General features: G+C 37.8%; 1 protein-coding gene across 1 annotated transcript; it reads right to left on the bottom strand.

The window, feature by feature from the left end:
* Positions 1–16,257: 16,257 nt before the first annotated feature.
* LOC114309246 (UPF0481 protein At3g47200) lies at positions 16,258–18,723 on the bottom strand. Its single transcript, XM_082908569.1, has 2 exons — positions 17,458–18,723; positions 16,258–16,878 (listed from the first exon to the last, which is right to left on the bottom strand). Exons 1-2 carry the CDS (start codon positions 18,721–18,723, stop codon positions 16,258–16,260), a joined length of 1,887 nt encoding a protein of 628 aa, XP_082764695.1.
* Positions 18,724–21,644: the final 2,921 nt, after the last annotated feature.

Here is a 21,644-nt window from a genome sequence, read left to right as displayed (position 1 = left end):
GCAAAGCACAAAAGAGTTCGGAAGTCCGGAGGCAAGGCTCGCAGCCGAGACTCTGAAACTTCTGAATGAGCACAACATGCAACATCACCAAGCGCTCAATCGGTGACGTCTGAGTCTTAAGGTCGGTCAAAAATGGGGTGTCTATACTTACCCGTCCCTACCTTTGCCGACTTGCATGAAATCAGGGTACAAATTGAAGATGCAATGAAACAAGGTCTGATTGACCACGAAAGGGAGACACCCAAGAAGGGTTATACATGCAGTTCGAATGCGACCACCAGTGGTGACGCAGCTGCAAGATCTTTTGAAGTTGGAATGGCCATCACCACTTCGAAAAAAGCCACCCCCTTTGTTGGGACACCCAATCCAAACCCCCGAACTTCGGACTACCCACCCCGAGGCCAGAGGGCCTTCAATCCCCTCTACATGACTTTGTCCAAAGCTCTCCAAATCCTTATAGGGCAAGGCCATCTCAAGCCCCTAGAGTCGCGGCCATTACCACATAACCTCCCTCTCTCATATGATGCTCCCAAGTACTGTGCCTTCTATCAGCAAACCGGTCATGACACTGACATGTGTTTTCATCTTCGCCACGAAATACAAGATTTTATTGACAACAAGGTCATCGTCGCACCAGGCTCTGCAAAGTCTATCGGCACTGGATCAGTGAACTTGGAGGATAATGTGATGTGATCGGGGGATGAACCACATGCGGATGACGCCTAGTTTACTCCGGATGTGGCGTATGGTATGCACTGTTTTGAGCATTTTGCGAATGCTGTTTACTTTACTTTCTGACTTGGGCATTGGGTCAGTCTTGTTGTTTTGTATTGAGTCAGTCTTTTTGTACTGAGTCAGTTGAGTCTGTCTTGTTATATCGAGTCAGTCCTATTGTATAGGAGTCGGGTGATTCCGGGAGTGTTACCTCGGACATCACTATTTTGTTTTGTGTTTGTCTTTTCACTTTAGTTTGAGTCTTTTTCTGCATTGGAGCTAGTTACGCCAGAAGATCTGAATGAAACAGTAGTGGTTTTTCATGCTTTTGTGTTTGTTTCTACCTTGAGCTAGTTATGCCGGAAGTTTTGAATGAAACGACAGTGTTTTTCACCTGCTCTTCTGTGCTTTGAAATCATTGTATTGACCTCAGTTTTTCAAAACTTTTTGAACATTGTGATGAAAACAAAGAGGAAGGAATTCCTCGAGTTTTGCAAAATTTGATCAAACTGAGAGAAAGAGAGATGTGCTAAGCCCTTGATAAATGAGATCATGTTTGTTAATGTGAGTACTGAGAAGGATCCTGGCTTAATCCGGATTGGTTCTACATTGTCTTCAGTGCGAGCAACTAGTCCCTTTCTTAAAAGATTTCAAAAAATATTTTGCGCGATCCTGCGAAGACCTGTGTGGAATCGTTCTTGAGATTATACAGCTTAGGATCGCTCTTAGCCTCAAGACTCGACCCCCTCGCTTTCAAACCTTGAACTTTGATTCAGAATGTTTAATGGTCAATCATCAAAGGTGGCTTATCAGGCCAGATTTGAAGCAGCCCTCGAACTAGGGGCAAGAAGATCAGATATGATCAAAAGGAAGCGTGCGAAGCTAGATCAGAAGTAGCCCTTGAATTAGGGGCCAGAAAAATGCCAGATGCACTTGAAGAGTCAAAAATTGGGACACTTCTCAAGTTAATGAAGATCTGCAAGAATGCCAAATCCCAGAAGGAAGAAAAGAAGAAAGTATTGCTGAAGGACAACCGAGTTCCTATCCATAACACTGGGAGCAATTCAGACCCGGTTGGCTAGACTTCTACATCATCAGCAAATAACAGCCACTCTTCTAGATTCAGATGGCTTCGGGATCCTAAAACCATTTGACATGGACTTGTTACACTTTGACCCTTGAGAGGCTCGCTAGGCCGAAAACCCAGAAGGGCGACCCAGGCAAAAGTTAGAGCAAGACAAAGAAAGAAATAAAAAGAAGAAAAGAAATAAAAAATGCAAAAAAAAGAAGAAAAGAAATGAAAAGATGAGAAAAGAAGTGAAAAGAATTGAAAAGAAAAGAAAAACATAGCTCGCAAGGTTGAAAACCCAAAAAGGGCGGCCTTAGCAAAAGTTAGAGCGCAAAAAGAGAGGTTAATACCTGAGTGTACCTTAACCTGAACTACGTAAGACTTGATTCCCATGTTTGGGATACGTAGGCAACTTCATTCTGAAGTCCAGCTGTAAACAATTCCAATTCAACTGTCTTGTCCATGAGATTGAACGGGTCATCTTTGTCATTTCTGTAACCACGAGTTCGGTTGTGATTGTCACCTTGAGAACTGGTTACAGTGTGCTGCGGTGCCATTCAGACAAGGGGCAACTTTCCGTTGCCATGCAGTGCCATTTAAACAAGGGGCAATTTTCCATTGTTTTGGATCTGAGGTTGTGCATCTCAAGAGTAAATTATGTGTTGGTCGAGCAGTGGCCATTTGTAAAAATAGTTTTTGAGAATTTTTACTGAGGTTGATTAATTCTCTCAAAAATTATTCCATTTTTCCAAAACTGGACCATTTCTTGGACCCAAAAAAGGAAAATTTTCAGTGCCCATAGCCTAACTTGCATGATTTCAAATCAGAAAATCGAACAAGCATGTTAATCTAACTCTTATATTGATTAAAATTGTTTTAGCAAGAAGCGCCAAAAACAAAAAAAATGGTCAAAATGATGAACCAGGGGCACAGTTGAGTCAGATGTTCTGTCTTTTCCCCACGGTCAACATACTTGCCAGAAAAGGCACTCTGTCTCCCAGAAAAGGGCACCATCGAAGCTAACAACAAAGGGCTGAAAGCTCTTTCATCCTCCGAGCAACAAGGTATCAAGTCAAGTGCGAAGTACAAATTGGAAGGGATTAAGATATTCCATCCCCTCATCAAGGGCATCGACTAGTCGTCATCGAAAGAAATAGCCGTGAGTTGAATATGCTGGGCATGAGTCCACAACCTTCAATTTATCCATTAACCACCTAAAGTAGGGATAAAAAATGAGAGATTGAAGAATTGAGAGATGTGCGCTGAGAGAAAAAGTGAGAAAAAGGCTTTTTCAGAAAAACAAAGCCTAAGGGCCGAGTGATGTGAGAATCACAAATGAGAAAGGGTGGGAAACAATACCCGGAGAAACTGGCTCCTCACGAACTGAGAGGTCTCTCATCTTTGTAACACATCTGAGTGTCATGTGTTATTTTGTTTGTCTCGATTCTTGTTGTGAGTCGTTTCGAGTGTTTCTCGATGTGTTTAGGTTGTTTTACCTTTGTTTTTTGTTGTTGAGTTGTTTTTGCTGTGGTCAATCGTAGACTCAATATCCGGTTAAAAACTCATTTCTTAAATTCAAAATGATTTGTTTTATGCTCGAAGTGCTGTGCCATTCTCTGCACGTTTGCAAAACAGGATTTGTTCTTTCATAAAACCACAGGGTTCAACCCAGGTCATGTGAGAACTGTAAAAACTAGGACCTATCTGAAGCTATATGGGTTCCAGACTGCAAAACAAAAGCAAAAGGGAAAATTTGGAGTATTTGAGTTTGTTTCAACCTCTGCAAGTTCCGTTACTACATCTCGTATATTCAGAATGAACTGTGTGTTCTGAATGAACTGTCTTCAAAATGAGCTATGTGCCAAATAAACCAAGTACTATGTTATGAGCTGTGTGTTCAGAGTGAGCAGTGTGCCGTATGAGCTATTTGTTCAAAGTAAACCGAGTACTGTGTTATGAGCTGTGTGTTCAGAATGAGCAATGTGCTATATGAGCTGTGTGTTCGAACTAACAAGAGTACTGTGTTTTGAGCTGTGTGTTCAAAATGGGCAGTATGTTATACGAGCTGTGTGTTCAAAGTGAACCAAATACTAAGTTGACTATTTTCAATGCTAGAATGGCAATCAGAAGTGCTCTCCCTGAGTACCATTCCCTGCCAGGGGCATCTTGGCTGTGCTTGCAATGAGTTCCTAGGAGACTAACTGCGACGGTGGAAACTAGAGTTTCAAATGGTTGTTGCCTAGAACGCAAAGGTTCGGGATTTTCGAGACTAAAGTCTGGTTTAAATACTCAAGGGTGTATCCCCGGCTTGAAATCTGTATGGAAGCCCCATAGGTTGAGATAGCATGTGTATGCGCCTCAATTCTGGATACTGAACCAACCTAGTCTGTTACCCCGTTGGAGAATAAGGAAAGTTGTGAACATGGCCAGGAAGGAAAGGTAGTAACTGTGGTTTGGAAGTATAATCAAGAAAGTGCAAGAAGAACCCACTTTTCATATCAAAACGTTTCTGCGAAAGTTTCAACTCATGTCTTCGATGCGTAGCTCATCGCCAGTTCGCATGCACGAGGTGTATCCTTTTTGAAATATATTGTAACCCCTCCGAGAGGTAAATCGGAGGTCATAACTGACTCGGTCTTACCAAGACGCACATTTCTTCACTGAACATAGTGCTTCGAATATGCATTGTTTATTGTGCACCAGATATACATGCACTTTTCAGTTGTATTGTTATGCACACTCTAGTAGCATTGTCACGCACTTTTCAATTGCATTGTTATGCACACTTCACCTGCATTGTTATGCACCCCTTTTGCTTGCATTGTTATGCACCTCTCCACTTGCATTGTTATGCACACTTCACTTACATTGTTATGCACACTTCACCTGCATTGTTATGCACCTTTTCACTTGCATTGCTATTCACTGTTCTACCTGCATTGTTATGCACCGTTTCACTTGCATTGTTATGCACATCTCCCATGCATTGTTATGCACCTTCCCATTGGCACCATATGTGCACGTGTTTATCTTGTATTTAAATTGTACCTTGATGTAGCGTTGATCATGTTTTCCTATTACATTGAACTTGTCAAATTCTCTCTTTTGTGCAGGTACGATGTTGTATGTATAGTTCATTCGAGGGAAGTTCTCGTTTCGTTTGACTGCAACCTTTCTCCTCTCGCATTCGGCATGCGTTTGGATACCCTTCTCCTCTCGCGTTTGGCGCGCGTTTGGATACCTTTCTCCTCTCGCGTTTGGCGCGCATTTGGATACCCTTTCCCTCTCGCGTTTGGCGCGCGTTTGGATACCTTTCTCCTCATGCGTTTGGCGCGCGTTTGGATACCTTTCCTCTCTTGCGTATGATACGCTAAGAGGTTTACCCTTTCCTCTCTTGCGTGTGATACACTGAGAGATGCTACCTTTTCACTCTTGCGTATGATACGCTGAGAGGTTTACCCTTTCCTCTCTTGCGTGTGATACGCTGAGAGATGCTTTCTTTCCTCTCTTGCATGTGATACACTGGGAGATGCTACCTTTCCTCTCTTGCTTGTGATACGCTGAGAGATGCTTTCTTTCCTCTCTTGCATGTGATACGCTGAGAGATACTACATTTCCTCTCTTGCGTGTGATACACTGTGAGATGCTTTCTTTCCTCTCTTGTGTGTGATACGCTAAGAGATACCATTCTCCTCTCTTGTGTGCGATACGTTGAGTGATGCTTTCTTTCCTGTCTTGCATGTGATACGCTGAGAGGTTTCACCTTTCCTCTCTCCCGTGTGATACGCTGAGAGGTTTGCCTTTCCTCTCTCGCATGTGATACGTTGAGAGGTTCACATTTCCTTTCTTACGTGTGATACACTGAGAGGTTTCACATTTCCTCTCTCGCGTGCGATATGTTGAGAGGTTTACCCTTTCCTCTCTCGCGTATGATACGCTGAGAGGTTCACCTTTCCTCTCTCGCGTGTGATACGCTAAGAGGTTTTCCCTTTCCTCTTTGGTGTGTGATACGCTGAGAAGTTTACCTTTCCTCTCTCACGATACACTGAGAGGTTTACCCTTTCCTCTCTCGCGTGTGATACGTTGAGAGGTTTTCTTTTCCTCCCTCACGTGTGATATGCTGAGAGATGTTGCTTTCTCCTCTCCTGCGTGTGGTACGTTGTGAGACGTTGTTCTGTTTGAGACTTTGGGTGTTCTCCGTAGTCGCTTTTAGCCTTCTCCGTGTGAGGCGCAGTGAGAATTGTATAATTTTCTTACATCCTTTCTGCATGAGATGTAGTTTGGTTTATGTTTACTTGCTTGCATCGCATTCGCTTAAAACGTTGCATTTATTTTGCATAATTGCTTCGTTATAGCTCTCTTTGGAAGAGCATAAGTTATGTTCAGCATTGTGCATGTCATTTGCATCTTGTCCCTGCCTGCAGGCGCATCTCTTTATTATTTTGTTTATTTGTCCAAGTCTTCAGCTTTGTCAAAAATAGGTCCTCTCTGGGCTTTGACATTCACTCACGTCATTTCATGACTTCGAGCTCTGTCAAAGAGGGGCAACTATAGACACCCCATTTTTGACCGCCCTTAAGACTTGGGCATTACTGATGGTTTACTTGGTGTTGAAAGTTGTGCAGTGCAAAGGTTCGATTCCTTCGACAAGAGGAGAGTCAAATCCTAACCTCACACCCCATTTTGGACCAAAGCTATTTTGAATAGTTTTTAGACCTTAAAACCCACTCTTTCAAAACTTTTTTGAAACAAAGTTCCTATGATGTTCTGAGGCTCGCATTTCGTTAAATGTTGCGCTTTTCGGTAAATCGAGCAAGGACAAAGTGGAAATGAATGAAAGAGATATGAAATCTTCGAAAAATATTTCAAAAAACCTTGCTTAGGGGTTTGGAGTTGAAGAAAATGAGAAAAGAGAGAAGAAAACTAGTTTGGGAGAAGTTCAGCATGAATCCGAGAAGGATCAAAACTAAGCGGCTTCACCAAAATAGGCCTAACTTTTTGCACAATTTGAATTTTGATGCAAGGATGCCACCATTGGAAAGCTTACTTCCGGGGCTTCAATTTGGACACAAGAATGACCTGAAAATGAGTCCAGATAAATGAGTTATGCCCATTTGAAGTTGGACTAGGAAAGCAGAATTTTCCTGCCGACCAGAAAAAGTAGCTGGCCGACCAGAAAAGTGGTCTACAGGTCCCAAACTCAGATTTTTCGAAGATCTTTTCCCTCCAGCTGTTGTGCACTGCTCCAGATATTTCCAAACTCAGATATTTTGAACCAACTCTTGTATATTGCTATATATGAGTTATGTCTCCCATTTTTTTGCAAAGGAGAAGATTAAAGATATTTTGGGAGCCTCTCTCTCTAAAAAGTTCTCTCTCTAGAAATTTTAAAGCTAAATCTTAGTTTTTTCTCTCTAGTTGGCCCTCCCTCTTGACCTTGTGTGCATACAAGAGATATACTTGAAGATATACCTCTCCTTTGCCTAGGCACCCTTAACCAAACTTAACCACCATTGGGCTGAGATTCTTTGAGGATCATTTGGAGCTCCAAAAGGCTTATTTTGGCTCAGATTTTGCCTGGTTTTGCTGCTGTCCTTCAAGGTGCTTCAAGGGTAAGCCCTTGTCCTTTTAAACCTTTGCTTTGCATGCTTGTTTTACCACCTTTGTAAACTATTTTTGGGATGGTGTTGAACAACAAAACTTTTTGTTTTTCCTCTATTTCTCAGTCCTAATAGTATTGGTTTGTGCCTTGTTTGGCTAGGGGGTTTTCCTCCCTGTTGCTCCTTGGCTTGTAAAGCTTCTTGAGCCATCTTTCACCACCTTTCAAACCAACTTTTTTTTTCCTTTAAACTTCTGAATTCCAAAGGAATTTCAGTGATGAAAAGGGGGTTTTGAGGTCCCAAATGGGTGGGGGTTGTCCCTCCTCCCCTTCTCTTGTTTACTCGTGTTGATGGCTAATCAAAAGAGAATGTATTTCTCCTTCTTTTAAGCTTAGTTCAAGCGCTTTTTTGTGACTTTTAGGACCTGCCATAACTCTTTTTTGGCTTGGTTTGGTCACCCCTTGTATGCTTAATACACTTGTAGTGTAAATTTTGCAAACTAGCCTTGTATGCCTTATGAGGTAGCATGTCTTTCTAGCATGTTTCAGGTCCATCTCACTAGATTTTTGGTGTTTTTTTAACATGCCTTAGATTTGTTTTGACTTGGTTTTGTCACCCCTTGCATGCTTTATACACTTGTAGTGTATTTCTCACAAACTAGTCTTGTATGCTTCATGAAGTAGCATGCCTTTCTAGCATGATTTGTTTCTATTTCAACATGTTTTTGGTGTTTTTCTAGCATGCCTCTGTTAAGGTTTGGTGTGGTTGGCCCTTGCATGCCACATGCACTTGTTGTGCAATTCCATGAAATAGCCTAACATCCATCATGCTTTGACATGTCATTTTAGCATGCTTTTGGCTTAACTTAAAGAAGCTTTTGTCAATGTTTTAACATGCTCTAGCTCTGATTTAGGTTGTTTTGACCATGCATGACTTGCTTTGTATAGCCATGGTTCAATCTAGCTTGTTAGCTTTGTGCACCAAGTCCATTAGCATGCTTTACTTGGACCATTTGAATGATTTGACATCATTTATTATGTGATTTCAGTCCATGTTTCATGGTCATGCATTTGCATTTATCATCCATTCAATGCGTTGGAGGGTTGGCCCATTTATGCCTTAACATGAATCATTACGTATGCCTTCATGCCTTAGCTTGCGAGCCATCATTTCAATGTGTTTTGGGAGCTATTTTGCCATGATATAACTCTGATTTTTATTGGTTAATTCATCCCGTGCTTGGTCTTAATAGGTGTAGTGTAATCCACCTTATTTGCCTTGTATGCATCATGCCTTATGCCTTTCATGCTAGCATATTTTGGCTTCCTTTCATGCATATTTTAGACTCATTTTGACATGTTCTAGGACTTTTTTGGGTTGCCTTTTCCATATCCTTCATGCTTTGTATAGCTGTAGTGCAATTGGCCTTGCTAGCTTTGTGTTTTGTTGACTCATGAATGCTATCTTTGAGCTATTTAGATGATTTGGAATCATTTAATACTTCATTTCAGAGCTTATAGAATGCTCATGTTCCCACTTCTTTCATGCTTTAAGTGCCTTTGAGTGTTGTGCATTGTTGCCTTGTTTGTGACCTAGCATGTATGCCATCTTGCCTAGGTATTTGAGCCTCCATCTGAGCATGTTTTGGTCTTTTTACCGAGCATGCATCCAGTCTTCTCCCTCTGAGGACTTTGCCACTGTTTTATTGCTTTCCTTAGCTGCCATGCTTAGATAGCTAGCTTATGCTTTGGTCTGTACCTTAATTAGTTAATGCGTTAACTTTTCAATTTGTTTTGTAATAATTAGTTAACTAGGATTAGTTTATTAGTTTATTTTGTAATAATTAGTTTAATTAGCTTATATTAGCTAGTTAGCTTTTTATTCGGTCCCTCCGTCGAGAGGGCGCATTGTTGTAATAAGCGTGCGTGTGTGTGATGTATGTCTTCCAATCCCCATTTCTTTCTCCCTTTTACTTAACCGCTTATGATAGTTAGTTTTAGGGCATATTTTGTTGACCATACCTCATGCTTGCATGCGTGCATCCATTCATCTGTTTTGCATGCACCAGGCTCGGCGCATCATACAAAATCGCATTGTATTTTCAATACATTTACTTGAATACGTGTTCAACCGCATGTTATCAAGTTGCATTTCACATGACATTCTAGGTAGCCGAGCCTATCTTAGCTACATTCTGCCTATGTTGCATTAGCCGTCTTAACATGAACTAGGATCATGCATGATTTCTAACTAGTTCTCTATTTTGGCTCGGAGTACACTGTGAGTGTTTACGCTTTAGCATACTGCATGTGTGTTAATGTTGCCATGAAAGCATGCTTGCCATGAGACTAATTGCTTATGTGATTAACTGCCTGAATGCATGTGGGTGAAGATTGGATTACTTGAATTTGAACAATTCATTAAAATCCCTTATTTAGCCTACTTATGAGTAGCAAACTCAAATCCATTTTCAAACAAATATGTAATGTTTTGTTCCAAATTAGGCAATCTAATCTATACTTGTATGTTGTGCGCATCACGTAGTGAGATTAGCTAATTAACCGGAATAAGATCACATGTGTTTTCAAAAATAAAATATCATGCTTAGTACAGGCCGATCTTTGATCAGGCGAGCGGGGGTGCTCATTGCATGATATTCCCCTCTCGTACCCAAGTTCCCGAGCCGATGCAACTTTGGTGATGATGGACACGTGGCCTTAGGCACAAGTCAGGGTTTCCTAAATTTCTCCTAAAATAAAATATTTAAGTGGCGACTCTGTATCTGGCAAAGCAGTCCATGTTTGGCACTTCTTTATTAAAAATCAACTTTCCAAAACGATTTGTCGGATTTGAACTCTTTGGTGGTTTATTGATCTTACATCGTACATTGTGAGATTAGATTCAGAACCGTGACATTTGAGTCTGAATTGTAGTAGCTCAGAACAAAACGAGATCCCCGCCACTTCTCGCAGGCGCGCACGGATGTCGGAGGGTTCCCGGGAGCGCGTCTACAACCACTCACTCTTTTCTTTTCTTTTTTCCTCTTTTTTTTTTTTTTTTTTTTTTTTGTCTTTTCACCTCTCACGAGGGGTGTAAAAGGGGATAAAAAAGAAAAGTATGAATATATTTACTCTTCATCAATTCTATTTCATTCAGCTATTCATTTATTATTTTTTGGGTCATCAAACAGTTTGATCATACCGCAATCCATTCGAACAACAACATAGTTTTAAGAATACTACTTACTTATTTGATAACTAGGTTTAAACATATTTCTTACTGATATAACACTTTTAAGTTTTAAGAAAGCTTTCACAAAACATACCTATCCATTATATGGCGAACCATGTACTCCTTAGGCATGTTAGGTAATTGTCTAGCAAATATATTCTTCAATCCTTTTAACTTGAGAGGTGGAAAAATAAAACGAACTCCATCTTAATGCAATGCTATCCTGGTGAATGATCAAAACTTAATAGCATATTTGCCAGTTTGTCAAATGCAAAAAAAAAAGTACCAGTGTATATTAATCTGAGGAAACCAAAAAAAAAAAAAAAAAAAGTAGGTAAAAAATGGATACTTGAGAAAGAGAAATAAATACCAAACCATATGCTCATCAATACCATCATTTGAAACACATACAAACTTGAGTCTTCCAGCTTCCTCATGACGTGGTGTAAGCACTACAACTCAGCAAAGAAAAAATACCAAACCATATGCTCATCAATACCATCATTTCTTAGTCTATCTTTTCTAATAACACCACCCATTCATAAAAACATTCTCATTTTAGTTTCAATCATCATTTGAACATATTGCTTCTTAGCTGCCTAAGGCCTTATACCATAAGACATAGCAGGCATTAATAGCAATTTTAAAAAATAAAATAAAATAAAAATTATTCACTCCCTCTTGATATATTCCTCCATTACATTCATAGTAGTCCAATTTCATGGCCAAATCTAACCCAAAATAACAAAAATTGTCACCTTACCCATCAAATTTTGCTTTTCACCTTCAGGCCAATTGAGTATGAAATTATATCAGTTTATCAATCCATAATCAAAATTAGGAAAAATTGGGAGAGAATACTCATACCCCAACGAGAGGGAAAGCAATGAGAATGAAAACATGCTGTAGAGGCTTCGCAGTTGGCTTCGGAAGCAAGTAGAGACAAGCTGCGGTAGCGATAAATAGAGCCGTGGCACAGCAGCACAGCTCCAAGTGTTCCCACAAGAAGTCCGCTAAATTGGTCCACCTAATCATTTCGGCGAATCGAAGAAACGGTTCATGTGCCCTAGTCAGCTTGGCATGGCCACCATAATCGTGTTGGTAATGGTGGTTGTGATCGTGGTGATGATCATGAAGGTGGCGGTGAGGATCGGTGGCTTTGGTGAGATAATGGAGGTGTTTGTTTGGACTTTTGTGAGCTAACTTATGGCTTATGCCTTTTGAAAAGTTATTTTGAGCTGTTTGGTTAAACTTATTTCAAACAACTTCTGATTCTAATAACTTATTTTAAGTTAAAAAAGCTGATTCTGAGAAACTGCTCACCCCTTACTTCTGATTATCAGTTTCTGCTATGAACATGTTAATTCACGGTTATACTCTTAGATTTTTTTATTTTTTATTTTTTTAAAAATAGAAAAGACCCAAATGGATTATAGAATATTATTATTATTTTTTATAAGAAATGTAAACAAATAGTGAATAACAAAAAATAAAAATTAATTGAAAAAACTACTTCACAGCTTATTTAACAAACACTACTTAGCAATTTAAATCTACAATCCAACAGCTACACCAAATAGATTAACAGCTTCTGATTAAAGTCATAATCTATAATCTATTAAGGTATAATCTATAATCTGTTTTAACAGCTACACCAAACATGACCAATGGAAATGGCGGAGATGAGTGAGAGGATGAGGAGAGAGGCAGAGAGTTGAGCGTGAAAAGAAAGAGGGAAAACGAAATCACAGAGATAGGGTTTTGTGGGAAATTCGGACATTGGGAAATTTGGGAAGGAGATAAAAACTTGAGATCATGTTTGGTTGATTTTCTTTTAAAAAATGTATTTTTGAATTTTTAAAAATTGTTTGATTTTGATTTTTTTGATTTAATTTTTTAAAAATTGGGTTTTTTATTTTTCGTATATTTTTTATTTTTAGTGAATTTTTAAAATTTTAAGTAATTTTTATTTTTTATATTTTTAGATGCACCTTACTTAGATGTATCTAAAAAGTAAAATATTTGTCCAAAAAGAATTTAAAAATCAATAAATGCACAAGAATACGATTTAATCACAAATATTATATTTTTAAAGTGTATTTATGTGTGGTGTATTTAAAAATTTAAAAAAATTCTTTGAATATTAGAAAAAAATAGTGAAAACATAAAAAATGAAAATAAAAAAAACACACACACATAATAAAAATTTTCAATTTCCTGAAAAATAAATACTGAAAATCTAAACCAAACAAGCTGATCATATCCTTCGTAAAATTATATAAAATTGACAAGTATGGTAGTTTTGATTTTTTAAATTTTTTCATGAAACTAATTTTTAGTCTTTAAAAAATAAATTTGAATCAAGTTTCAGAGGGAGCGGCAGTAGTGGTGAAGGTGGTGGATAAGAGGTGATGGTGGTGGTGATGGCGAAGGAGATTAGTGGTGAAGTCGTGGTAGTGGTAGAGATGATGGAGTGGTGATGGTAGAAGAGAGGTAATGATGGTAGTAGTGGCAGTAGTGGTAGTGGTGGTGGCAGTGGAATGGTGGCAATGTTGGTAGTAATAGTAGTCATAGAGGTGGAGTGGCAACAGTGGTGGTGGTGGAGTGACATTTACAGTAGTGGTGAAGGTGGTAGAGGAGATGGATAGTGAGAGAGAGACATGAATGAGAGACAGATAGTGAAGAGAGATAGAGAGAGAGACAGACAGAGTGATGAACGAGAGAGAGAGACAAAGTGGTCGCTAAAAGTGCATTTTCTTGTAGTGGATCGATAAATTGAGAGAGAGCTTGGTAAATAGAGAAGAGATGAGGGAGAAAGTGAGCAAGGCGAACACAATGGGGGAGAAAAAGAGCGACAAATAAACAGACAAGCAGACAGAGAGAGAGAGAGAATAGTGATGAGTGAAAGAGAAAGAGATAGAGAGAGAGAGAGAGAGACAAAAAGAGAGAGAGAAACAAAAGATGAACGAGAGATAGACAAAGAGAGAGAAAGAGAGCGAAAAGAGATGAATGAGAGAGAGACATAGAAAAAGATAGAGACACAGAGAGAAGAGAGATGCAAGAGAGAGAGATAGAGAGAAGAGACATGAGCGAGACAGACAAAGAAAGAAGAGAAATGAAAGAGATAGAGAGAAGAGAGATGAGAAAGATAGAGAGAAGAGAGATAAACGAGAGACACAGAGAGAAAGCGAGAGACGGACAGACAGACAGACAGACAAGAGTAATGAGTGAGAGAGAGAAAGTGAAGAGAGATAGAGAGAGGGACAAAGAGAGCAAAAAGAGATAAATGAGAGAGAGAGAGAGAGAGAGAGAGACGGGCAAGAGACACAGAGAGAAATAGAGAAACAGACTGACAGACAGAGAAGAGTGATGAGTGAGAGAGAGAAAGAGAAGAGAGACAGAAACATAGAGAGAAAGAGAGACAGACAGACAGACGGACAGAGAAAAGTGATGAGTGAGAAAGAGGAAGAGAAGAGAGATAGAGAGAGAGAGACATAGGCAGAGACAGAGACAAAGAGACAGGAAGATGAAAAAATGGGTGAAAAGAGAAATGTTATATCAAAAGAGTAAGACGACGTCATTTTTTTTAATTTTTTTTTTTGTGACAGAAAAATACCATTGCATTTATTTAAACCATTTTGTGACTATATATATATGAAGCCGTCTCAAAGCCACAATATATATATATATATATGTATATTTACCTTTTTTTTTTGCAAGGGTACCTATTGCAGCCGCAAAAAACTCATTTTTTTTGTGACTGCAACTGGTGTCGTTGCAAAAACTCTATTTTTTTGCCACAACAATCTTTACCGTCTCAAATCCTCTCTATTTTTTTGTGACAGCAATCTCTACCGTCGCAAATACTCTTATTTTTTTGCGATAGCAATTTATGCCGTCGCAAATGCTCTCCTTTTTTGCGACAGTATTTTCTACCGTCGCAAATATTTTATTTTTCGCGACAGCAAGTTGTTTTTGCGACGGCAAATGTGCCGTCGCAAAAAGTTCCGTCTTGTAAGCCTACTTTTGTTGTAGTGCATGTAATAATTCTGTCCAAATAGTGATTTTGCCTTGCCTTATACATATTACTCAAAACGCTTGAGCTAGTTCATTTTATGTTAATTCTGCATAGGGGCATTGTATATGGAAAATGTTATATTTTGTAAATCAGTTTAATGAAATTTGATTTTAAAATAAATAAGTAAATAATTGTCACGAGCTTTATTAATGGGATAATTATACCCTAATGGATGTTAGAAAAAAAAAAGAAAAGAAAAAAGAAAAAGAAAAAGAAGCATATACATTAAAAAAATTATAATTATAATTATTGATATTTATAAAATTTCTCAATTGTTTTTTTCAAATTCCATTGATGGGATATTTTTCTTTTATTAATTTAGGCCCTGTTTGTTTCAATATAAAATATTTTTTTCCATCACGTTCCCAAAACCGACTTATCGATGAAAAGCTGTAAGTTTATATTGAGCAAGCTCTCAACACGCTCGACACTGTCACTTTTAGCAAAGTTTACCTTTTTAATCTTTAAGCGCACAAACTGCTTGTTATATCGTAATGGAGACAATAGAAAATTTTTGTTTTGTCAACTAAACGTGAAAAAATAAGAAGAAAAATATTTTTTGTGTGTATAATTAATTTACATAAAAAAATTTATTAAGATAAAAATATTTTATATCAAAATAAGCGGAGTCTTAATAAATTGATGGACATGGAGCTGACTATAAGTGTAAAACCAAAGGAAATCACTTCTATGTAGCTAGGCATCTAGGGCTTGGTCAGCGTATATTGGTGATTTGATGCATTTATCATGTAAATAAAGTTCATCGAGCAAAGAATCTATGTGAAAAATTAATTGAATGTAATACTTATATGAACGGATGGAATTTATTTTTAAAAGGTTGAATGACTACATATAATTTTAATAATAAACGGTCCAACGATTTTAATAAAAATGTGACACGGTTATGCAACCACTAATTTATGATGATTTTGATTTTTTTTAACGTAAATGCTTTGCTCAATAATGAGGATCAAATTTAATGAGTCTTACTAACAATTGTCTTTAGGATAGAAGTAAAAGACAAAAAAATTGTAGAACGTAATACACTTTTTACTAAATTTAATATATTTTTTAAATATTTTTATATATTTTCAAAACACTTTTTACATACTTTTTTTTTTTTAATCAGCAAAGTATTAATTTAATTAAAAACATGAAACTAAAGATATAAGAAAAAAAATACATTGAGAGAGATCTAGAAAGTAAAAATTATCTTATACTACTACTCACATCTGTACAACCAACTTCTCGGCCACATCCGTACAACCAACCTCTCGTTCATTTAAAAAAAAAATTAAAAAAAAATGTGAAGTACATCTTAAATAAAATTCAAAATACATTGAGCCCCAAACAGTCTCTCCACCGTAGCCCAAAGCTGTCTCCCATGCCAATAGAAAATTATTTCGCGGCGTCTCCCACGCTTTCCAATCCACGCTCCACCACGCAGCACTCTGCTCCTCCTTTACCACGGTAGCCACAGCCGGGTGTTCAACCCAACCATAGGGGACATCATGAGTCAGTGGCTTTATTAGATGATCATACAATATTCTGGAGAGGAAAAGATTTTAAGAATGATTAAAGGAATGACCAAACACAGTGTAGGCGGCCTGTATTATTGCGAGAAGAATAAGAAGAGTAGCTGCAAAGAGAGCAGTAGTTTTCCAAGGGTCTTTGAAATGCTCATGCTTCAATGTGGCGAACCAACTTCTCCATTTTTGTTTGTAATGCTCATTCAGCTTTTGGGATACATCATAGAGATAGTAATCATCGGGTACGAGTTTGAAGTATATTTCTCTGCGAATATTGTTGAAGAGAGTAGCTACATTGTCTTCATTTCCCAGCTCGTGAGATATAATTCGTTTCTCAACCAGATGCTGTGCATCTTTAGGAGAGTCTACCAATCCGTCCATGAAACTGGTGTACGAAGTGATATATCTGCTACATAATGGATAACCTTGCTCAAAAACCATGAGGTTAAGCAAGATGGACTTAGTAGAGCCATTGATATGAAGGCGTGGGATTAAGAGCAAACGATTCCTGTGGTCGAACTGGATATCAGTGAATTTTTTCCAATTCTTAATTTCTTTAAATCCAATGCCTGTACTCCTTAGACTTGTAACAGAGTGCATCACTATGTCAGGTAGATCGGATGATGATGAGGATGATGCTCTCTCCCACTCGCTGTCCTGTACACAAATAGTCATGGAAAAACAAGGAAGCGATATGGGAGAAGAAATGAGACAGTTACCGTGAGTGCAAATCCAATGTTTGTTGGGCTTGGCCAATGGGGATGGTTTTAGGGACTGGTGAACAATGTCAAGAACGTGAAGGCATGGTGGTGGTGGTGGTGGTGGTGGTGGTCGTCGTCGTGGCGATGGTGATGGTCTATTTTCTGGATGGAGTGGTGGTGGTGGTGGTCTATTTTCTGGATAGGGGGGTGATGGAGGCGGTGGTGGTGGTCTATTTTCTGGATGGGGTGGTGGTGGGCGTGGTGGTCTATTTTCTGCTGCTACTGCTAGTAGGGGTGGTAGTCTATTTTCTTCTTCTGCTACTGGTGGTAATAGTGGTCTATTTTCTTCTGCTGCTGCTTCTTGTGGTGGTCTATTTTCTTCTGCTTGTGGTGGTGGCCTATTTTCTAGATGGGGTGGCAGTGGTGGTATATTTTCTAGATGGGTTAGTGGTGGGGTTGGTGGTCTATTTTTTGCTGCTGCTGCCGGTAGTGGTGGTGGTGGTGGTGGTGGTGGTAGTCTATTTTCTTCTTCTGCTGCTGCTGCTGGTGCTGGTCTATTTTCTTCTTCGGCTGGTGGTGGTGGTGGTCTATTTTCTTCTGCTAGTAGTGGTGGTCTATTTTCTGGTTGGGGTGGTGGTCTATTTTCGGCTGTTGTTGTTGGTGGGGGTAGTAGTCTATTTTCTTCTTCTGCTGCTGCTGCTGTTGCTGGTGGTCTATTTTCTTCTGTTGGTGGTAGTGGTCTATCTTCTGCTGCTCCTGCTGCTGGTGTGGGTGGTAGTCTATTTTCTTCTTCTGCTGCCGGTGGCAGTGGTGGCCTATTTTCTTCTTCTGCTGATAGTGGTGGTGCTCTATTTTCTGGATGAGGTGGCGGGGATAGTCTGTTTTCTGGATGGGGCGGTGGTCTATTTTCTGCTATTGCTGCTGGTGGGGGTGGTGGTCTATTTTCTTCTGCTGCTGGTGGTGGCGGTGGTCGTCTATTTTCTTCTGCTGATGCCAGTCGTCTATTTTCTGCTGCTGCTAGTGGTGGTGGTGGAGGTCTATTTTTTAGATGCTCGGGTAGATTTATGGAAATCCCAGGTATGAGTTGGTCGAAAAACTTAATAGCAAGGCTATGAACCGATTCATTCGGTGTTCTTTTTTTCCAATCAAGGAGGGTAAACATTTCTTGAAGTACAAAAAGTGGTAATTGATTTTCAAGCATTAACAAATCCCGTCGAATAAAGGGCATGAAACCCTTCATATTAAGCCGACCAGAAGGGTCTGAGGTGTGCCTGTATTTCTTCCATCCATGGGCATCAACACAAAACAACTCGAGTATGAAACAAGCATCGAGAAGCATCATTTGCACAAAATCGTTGATATTTTCAAAGAGCTGGTCATAGTGCTTCCGTGTGGCCCTTTCAAACTTAGACATTTTCTCTTTGAGGGTTCTAAGTGGCATACCTGCTCGGTTGAGGACATGTTGCAGAAGTATCCACTTGTAGGTTTCCATCTCCATGAGATGGTCCTTGTGCCAATGATAAGGGCCAATTGAAACAATGTGGGGTACAAATGCATCGAGTTCGAGTTTTTTGAGGCTCTGGGGAACCTTAAAGATGGAATGGCCTCCTTTCTCAATTTGCTTCATATGCTGTACTCTTGAGAAACTGGCACGGTTGCCGTATGTTTGCTTCGTAATCATCTGCTGTAGCAACTGTACTCTTGAGGAACTTGAACGGTTGGCATAATTTAGCATCATAATCTTATGCTGTACCGTTGAGAAATCGACACGGTTTAGATTTATTTCTTCCTCTTCATCCATCTCTGATACTGTCTTCAAATGAAGAAAGGAGCTGAAGGAGCTGAATCACAAAGAAGAGTGGAGTCTTGGAAAATGTAATAAAAAGAATGAACCTTATTTGTTTTTAGAAATGGAATGAAGTGAATTGGTAATGAAAAGATTAAACAAAATTGTGTTTGTTTTGATATGATAATTGTTCGTGTGAGAATTGTTAAATTATTATCATATAAAATATTCAAATAAATAAAATTATAAAATATTAATATAAATAAAATTATGATTTTTACTTATCAAAAAATATGAAAACATTAAACGTTAATATTAAAAAAAATATCCAACATGTAAATAATAATAATAAAAAAAAATCTTAAGTCGTAGAATTAATTTTTTAATACCGTCTCCATCTCTTCCATCTCAATCTCAACACTAAGACTCATCCTAATCTTATAAAATTATGAATTCTCTCTCTATCTCTCAAAATAAACACAATATACAATAAATCCTACCTCCATCTCAATTCCATTTCGAACTCTTGTTCCCCAAAACAAACAAGCCTATAAATCAGTGAAGCGTATGGCATGGAAAGTCCACAGTGGACAGACACAAAAGTCGTGACAAGTCTTTGACGTCGAGCAACCGCACATGTGGCCCGCGTGCAAAAACTACTTGACATTTCCAACCCCTAACAACCATTAATTTGTCATTACTCTCCTACCAAAAAAAAAAAAAAACAAAAAACAAAAAACAAAACAAAAACAAAATTGTCACTTAATAAGAGTCTTTTGTTAACATTTTTATTTTTTATTTTCTGTTTTTGTTTTCATTTTTAAAAAAAAAATTTGAAACCAAAATATTTGGTATATTGTTGTTTTCGTTTAAAAAAATAAAATTGATTTCAAAATTTTTAAATTTTTTAAAAATGCAAAGAAATTATTTTCACTTGTTTTTAAAATAAATTTTTATTTTTTTCCACTACCCACTGCCACGATCGCCCACCAACTACCGGTGGCCCTCCGACAGGGGTGGTCACCATCGCGATCTTCGCCACTTCATGCCCTCCAACATCTTACAACTAACTCTAGTGGATAATTTCGACTATGCGCCATTACTGGTCATCACATCCGTCCACCCTCTTATCTTGAGCCACAAAATTTGGCAACTCATCAAATATATTTGTGTATGTATATATATATTTTTTATTTTCAAAATATTTGTGTTCACCTAACAATTTTTCAGTTTTATTTTTTTACAAAATAAATAAAAACTTCTTTCTTGTTTTTTGTAAATTGAAAATGTTAGCGAACGAGGCCTAAATTATCAAACAAAATTTTTTAAAACATTTTTGTTTGGTAATGCAGTCAGTTTTCTTTTAATTGTTTATGAAATACTAGAAAAACAAGGCCATGTTTGGTATGGTTTTTGAAAAAATAATTCAAATTTTTTTTTTAAAAAAAAATAAATAGAAACTAATTTGATAAAAATAAATATAAAAAAATATATTTTTAAAAAATATTTTTGATCCTCCAAAAGATAAAATTATATAAAAATGATAAGTGATTTTATTTTTTTAAATTTCTTTTACCAAATTAATTTTTAATTTTATAAAAAATAATTCTGAAATAAATTTTTAAAAATCAAACCAAACATGGCTTAAAAAACTTGATTAGTGTACATTGATGTTTTGAAAATAATAATAAAAATAAAACATGTTTGGGTAATAATTAGAGATGATCAACAATAGAAGGTGGATGCATGTGATGGCCAACAATGAGGGTGCCCAGAGGTTCTGGGGTGGCTACAGGGGAGGTTACGAGGTGGCTAGAGGGGCACTTGGAGGTGGTCGTGGAGGTCATGACACAAGTAGTGATCGTCTCTAGTTGGGAAAAGAGAGTTATAATTGGCTTTAAAAAAATGATTTTTTTTTTGTTGAATTTTTTAAAAAGATCATTGAATCAATTCCCTTTTTTTTTTTTGGCTAAGATTATATTGAATATTTTTTTTTGTTTTCAATTTAAGAAAAAATAAAAATAAAAATGTTAACAAACGAGGCTTAGAAAACAAACTTTCATATATTAAGGCCATGTTTGTTTGCGTGGACATGAGCTTGGGATTGGACTAATAGTCCAATAAAATTATTAATCTGATGTTTGGTTAAACAATTGAAGTACGGACTAATTATTTTAAACTTGACTATTAGTTAAGATAGGATACATAATCCAACGGATTCGTAGTCCTAGGACTATTAGTCATAGGAATGTTAATGCAGTCCGCCCAAATAAACATGATCCAAAAGAACTAAAAAATGCTTAACACCTCCAAAATGTTACCTTTAAACTACTTACAATGGCACGTGAGTTATTGACATATCCATTTTTTATTCCTTTAAAGAGGGTGAGCTAATTGCAAAAATCCATCCTCAGATCGGATTTTATGTTGCAACTTGCAAATCAACTGTAGGATGCCAAAATCACTAAAAAAATATTTTTGTAAGAACTAATGCCTCCCAATTCTATATAAATAGATTTAAGAGTAATATATTAGTGATATCTAGCGTCAATCCTAAAATGAGGGTGACAGTGTCTTTGTGCGAGCCATAGAAAATTATAAAGAAAAATGTTTGAATTTTTTTAAAAAGTTCTTATAATTTAACCATAGTAATGTGGCATAATAGATGTTTGGTTTTAATTTGTTATACATCCGATGATATAAGTTTTCCGTAACTTTCTAGGCCGGTTTGTGGTTGTCTTTGTTGACGATTTTAGTCTACTCACCCTTCGAGGAGGAACACGTGGGGCACTTGTGAGTTGCACTTGAATTACTTAGAACACACTGCTTGTATGCTAAGTTCAGGAAGTGTTAGCTTTGGCTCAAGAAGGTTAAATTTATAGGTCATGTTATATATGGGGAAAGGGTGACTGTAAATTCATCTAAGATAGATGCAG

This window comes from Camellia sinensis, chromosome 15, assembly GCF_055761805.1.
Source record: "Camellia sinensis isolate YWXY chromosome 15, ASM5576180v1, whole genome shotgun sequence".
NCBI classification, from domain to species: Eukaryota; Viridiplantae; Streptophyta; class Magnoliopsida; order Ericales; family Theaceae; genus Camellia; species Camellia sinensis.
This window is presented reverse-complemented; position numbering and strand designations above follow the sequence as displayed.

Excerpts from the sequence above, each read along its gene's own strand:
- LOC114309246 (XM_082908569.1), bottom strand. The coding sequence starts at position 18,723 with ATGGATGAAGAGGAAGAAATAAATCTAAACCGTGTCGATTTCTCAACG. Across the intron at positions 16,879-17,457 it reads GACCAGCACCAGCAGCAGCA|GACAGCGAGTGGGAGAGAGC; the intron begins GCAGAAGAAGAA and ends ATTTGTGTACAG.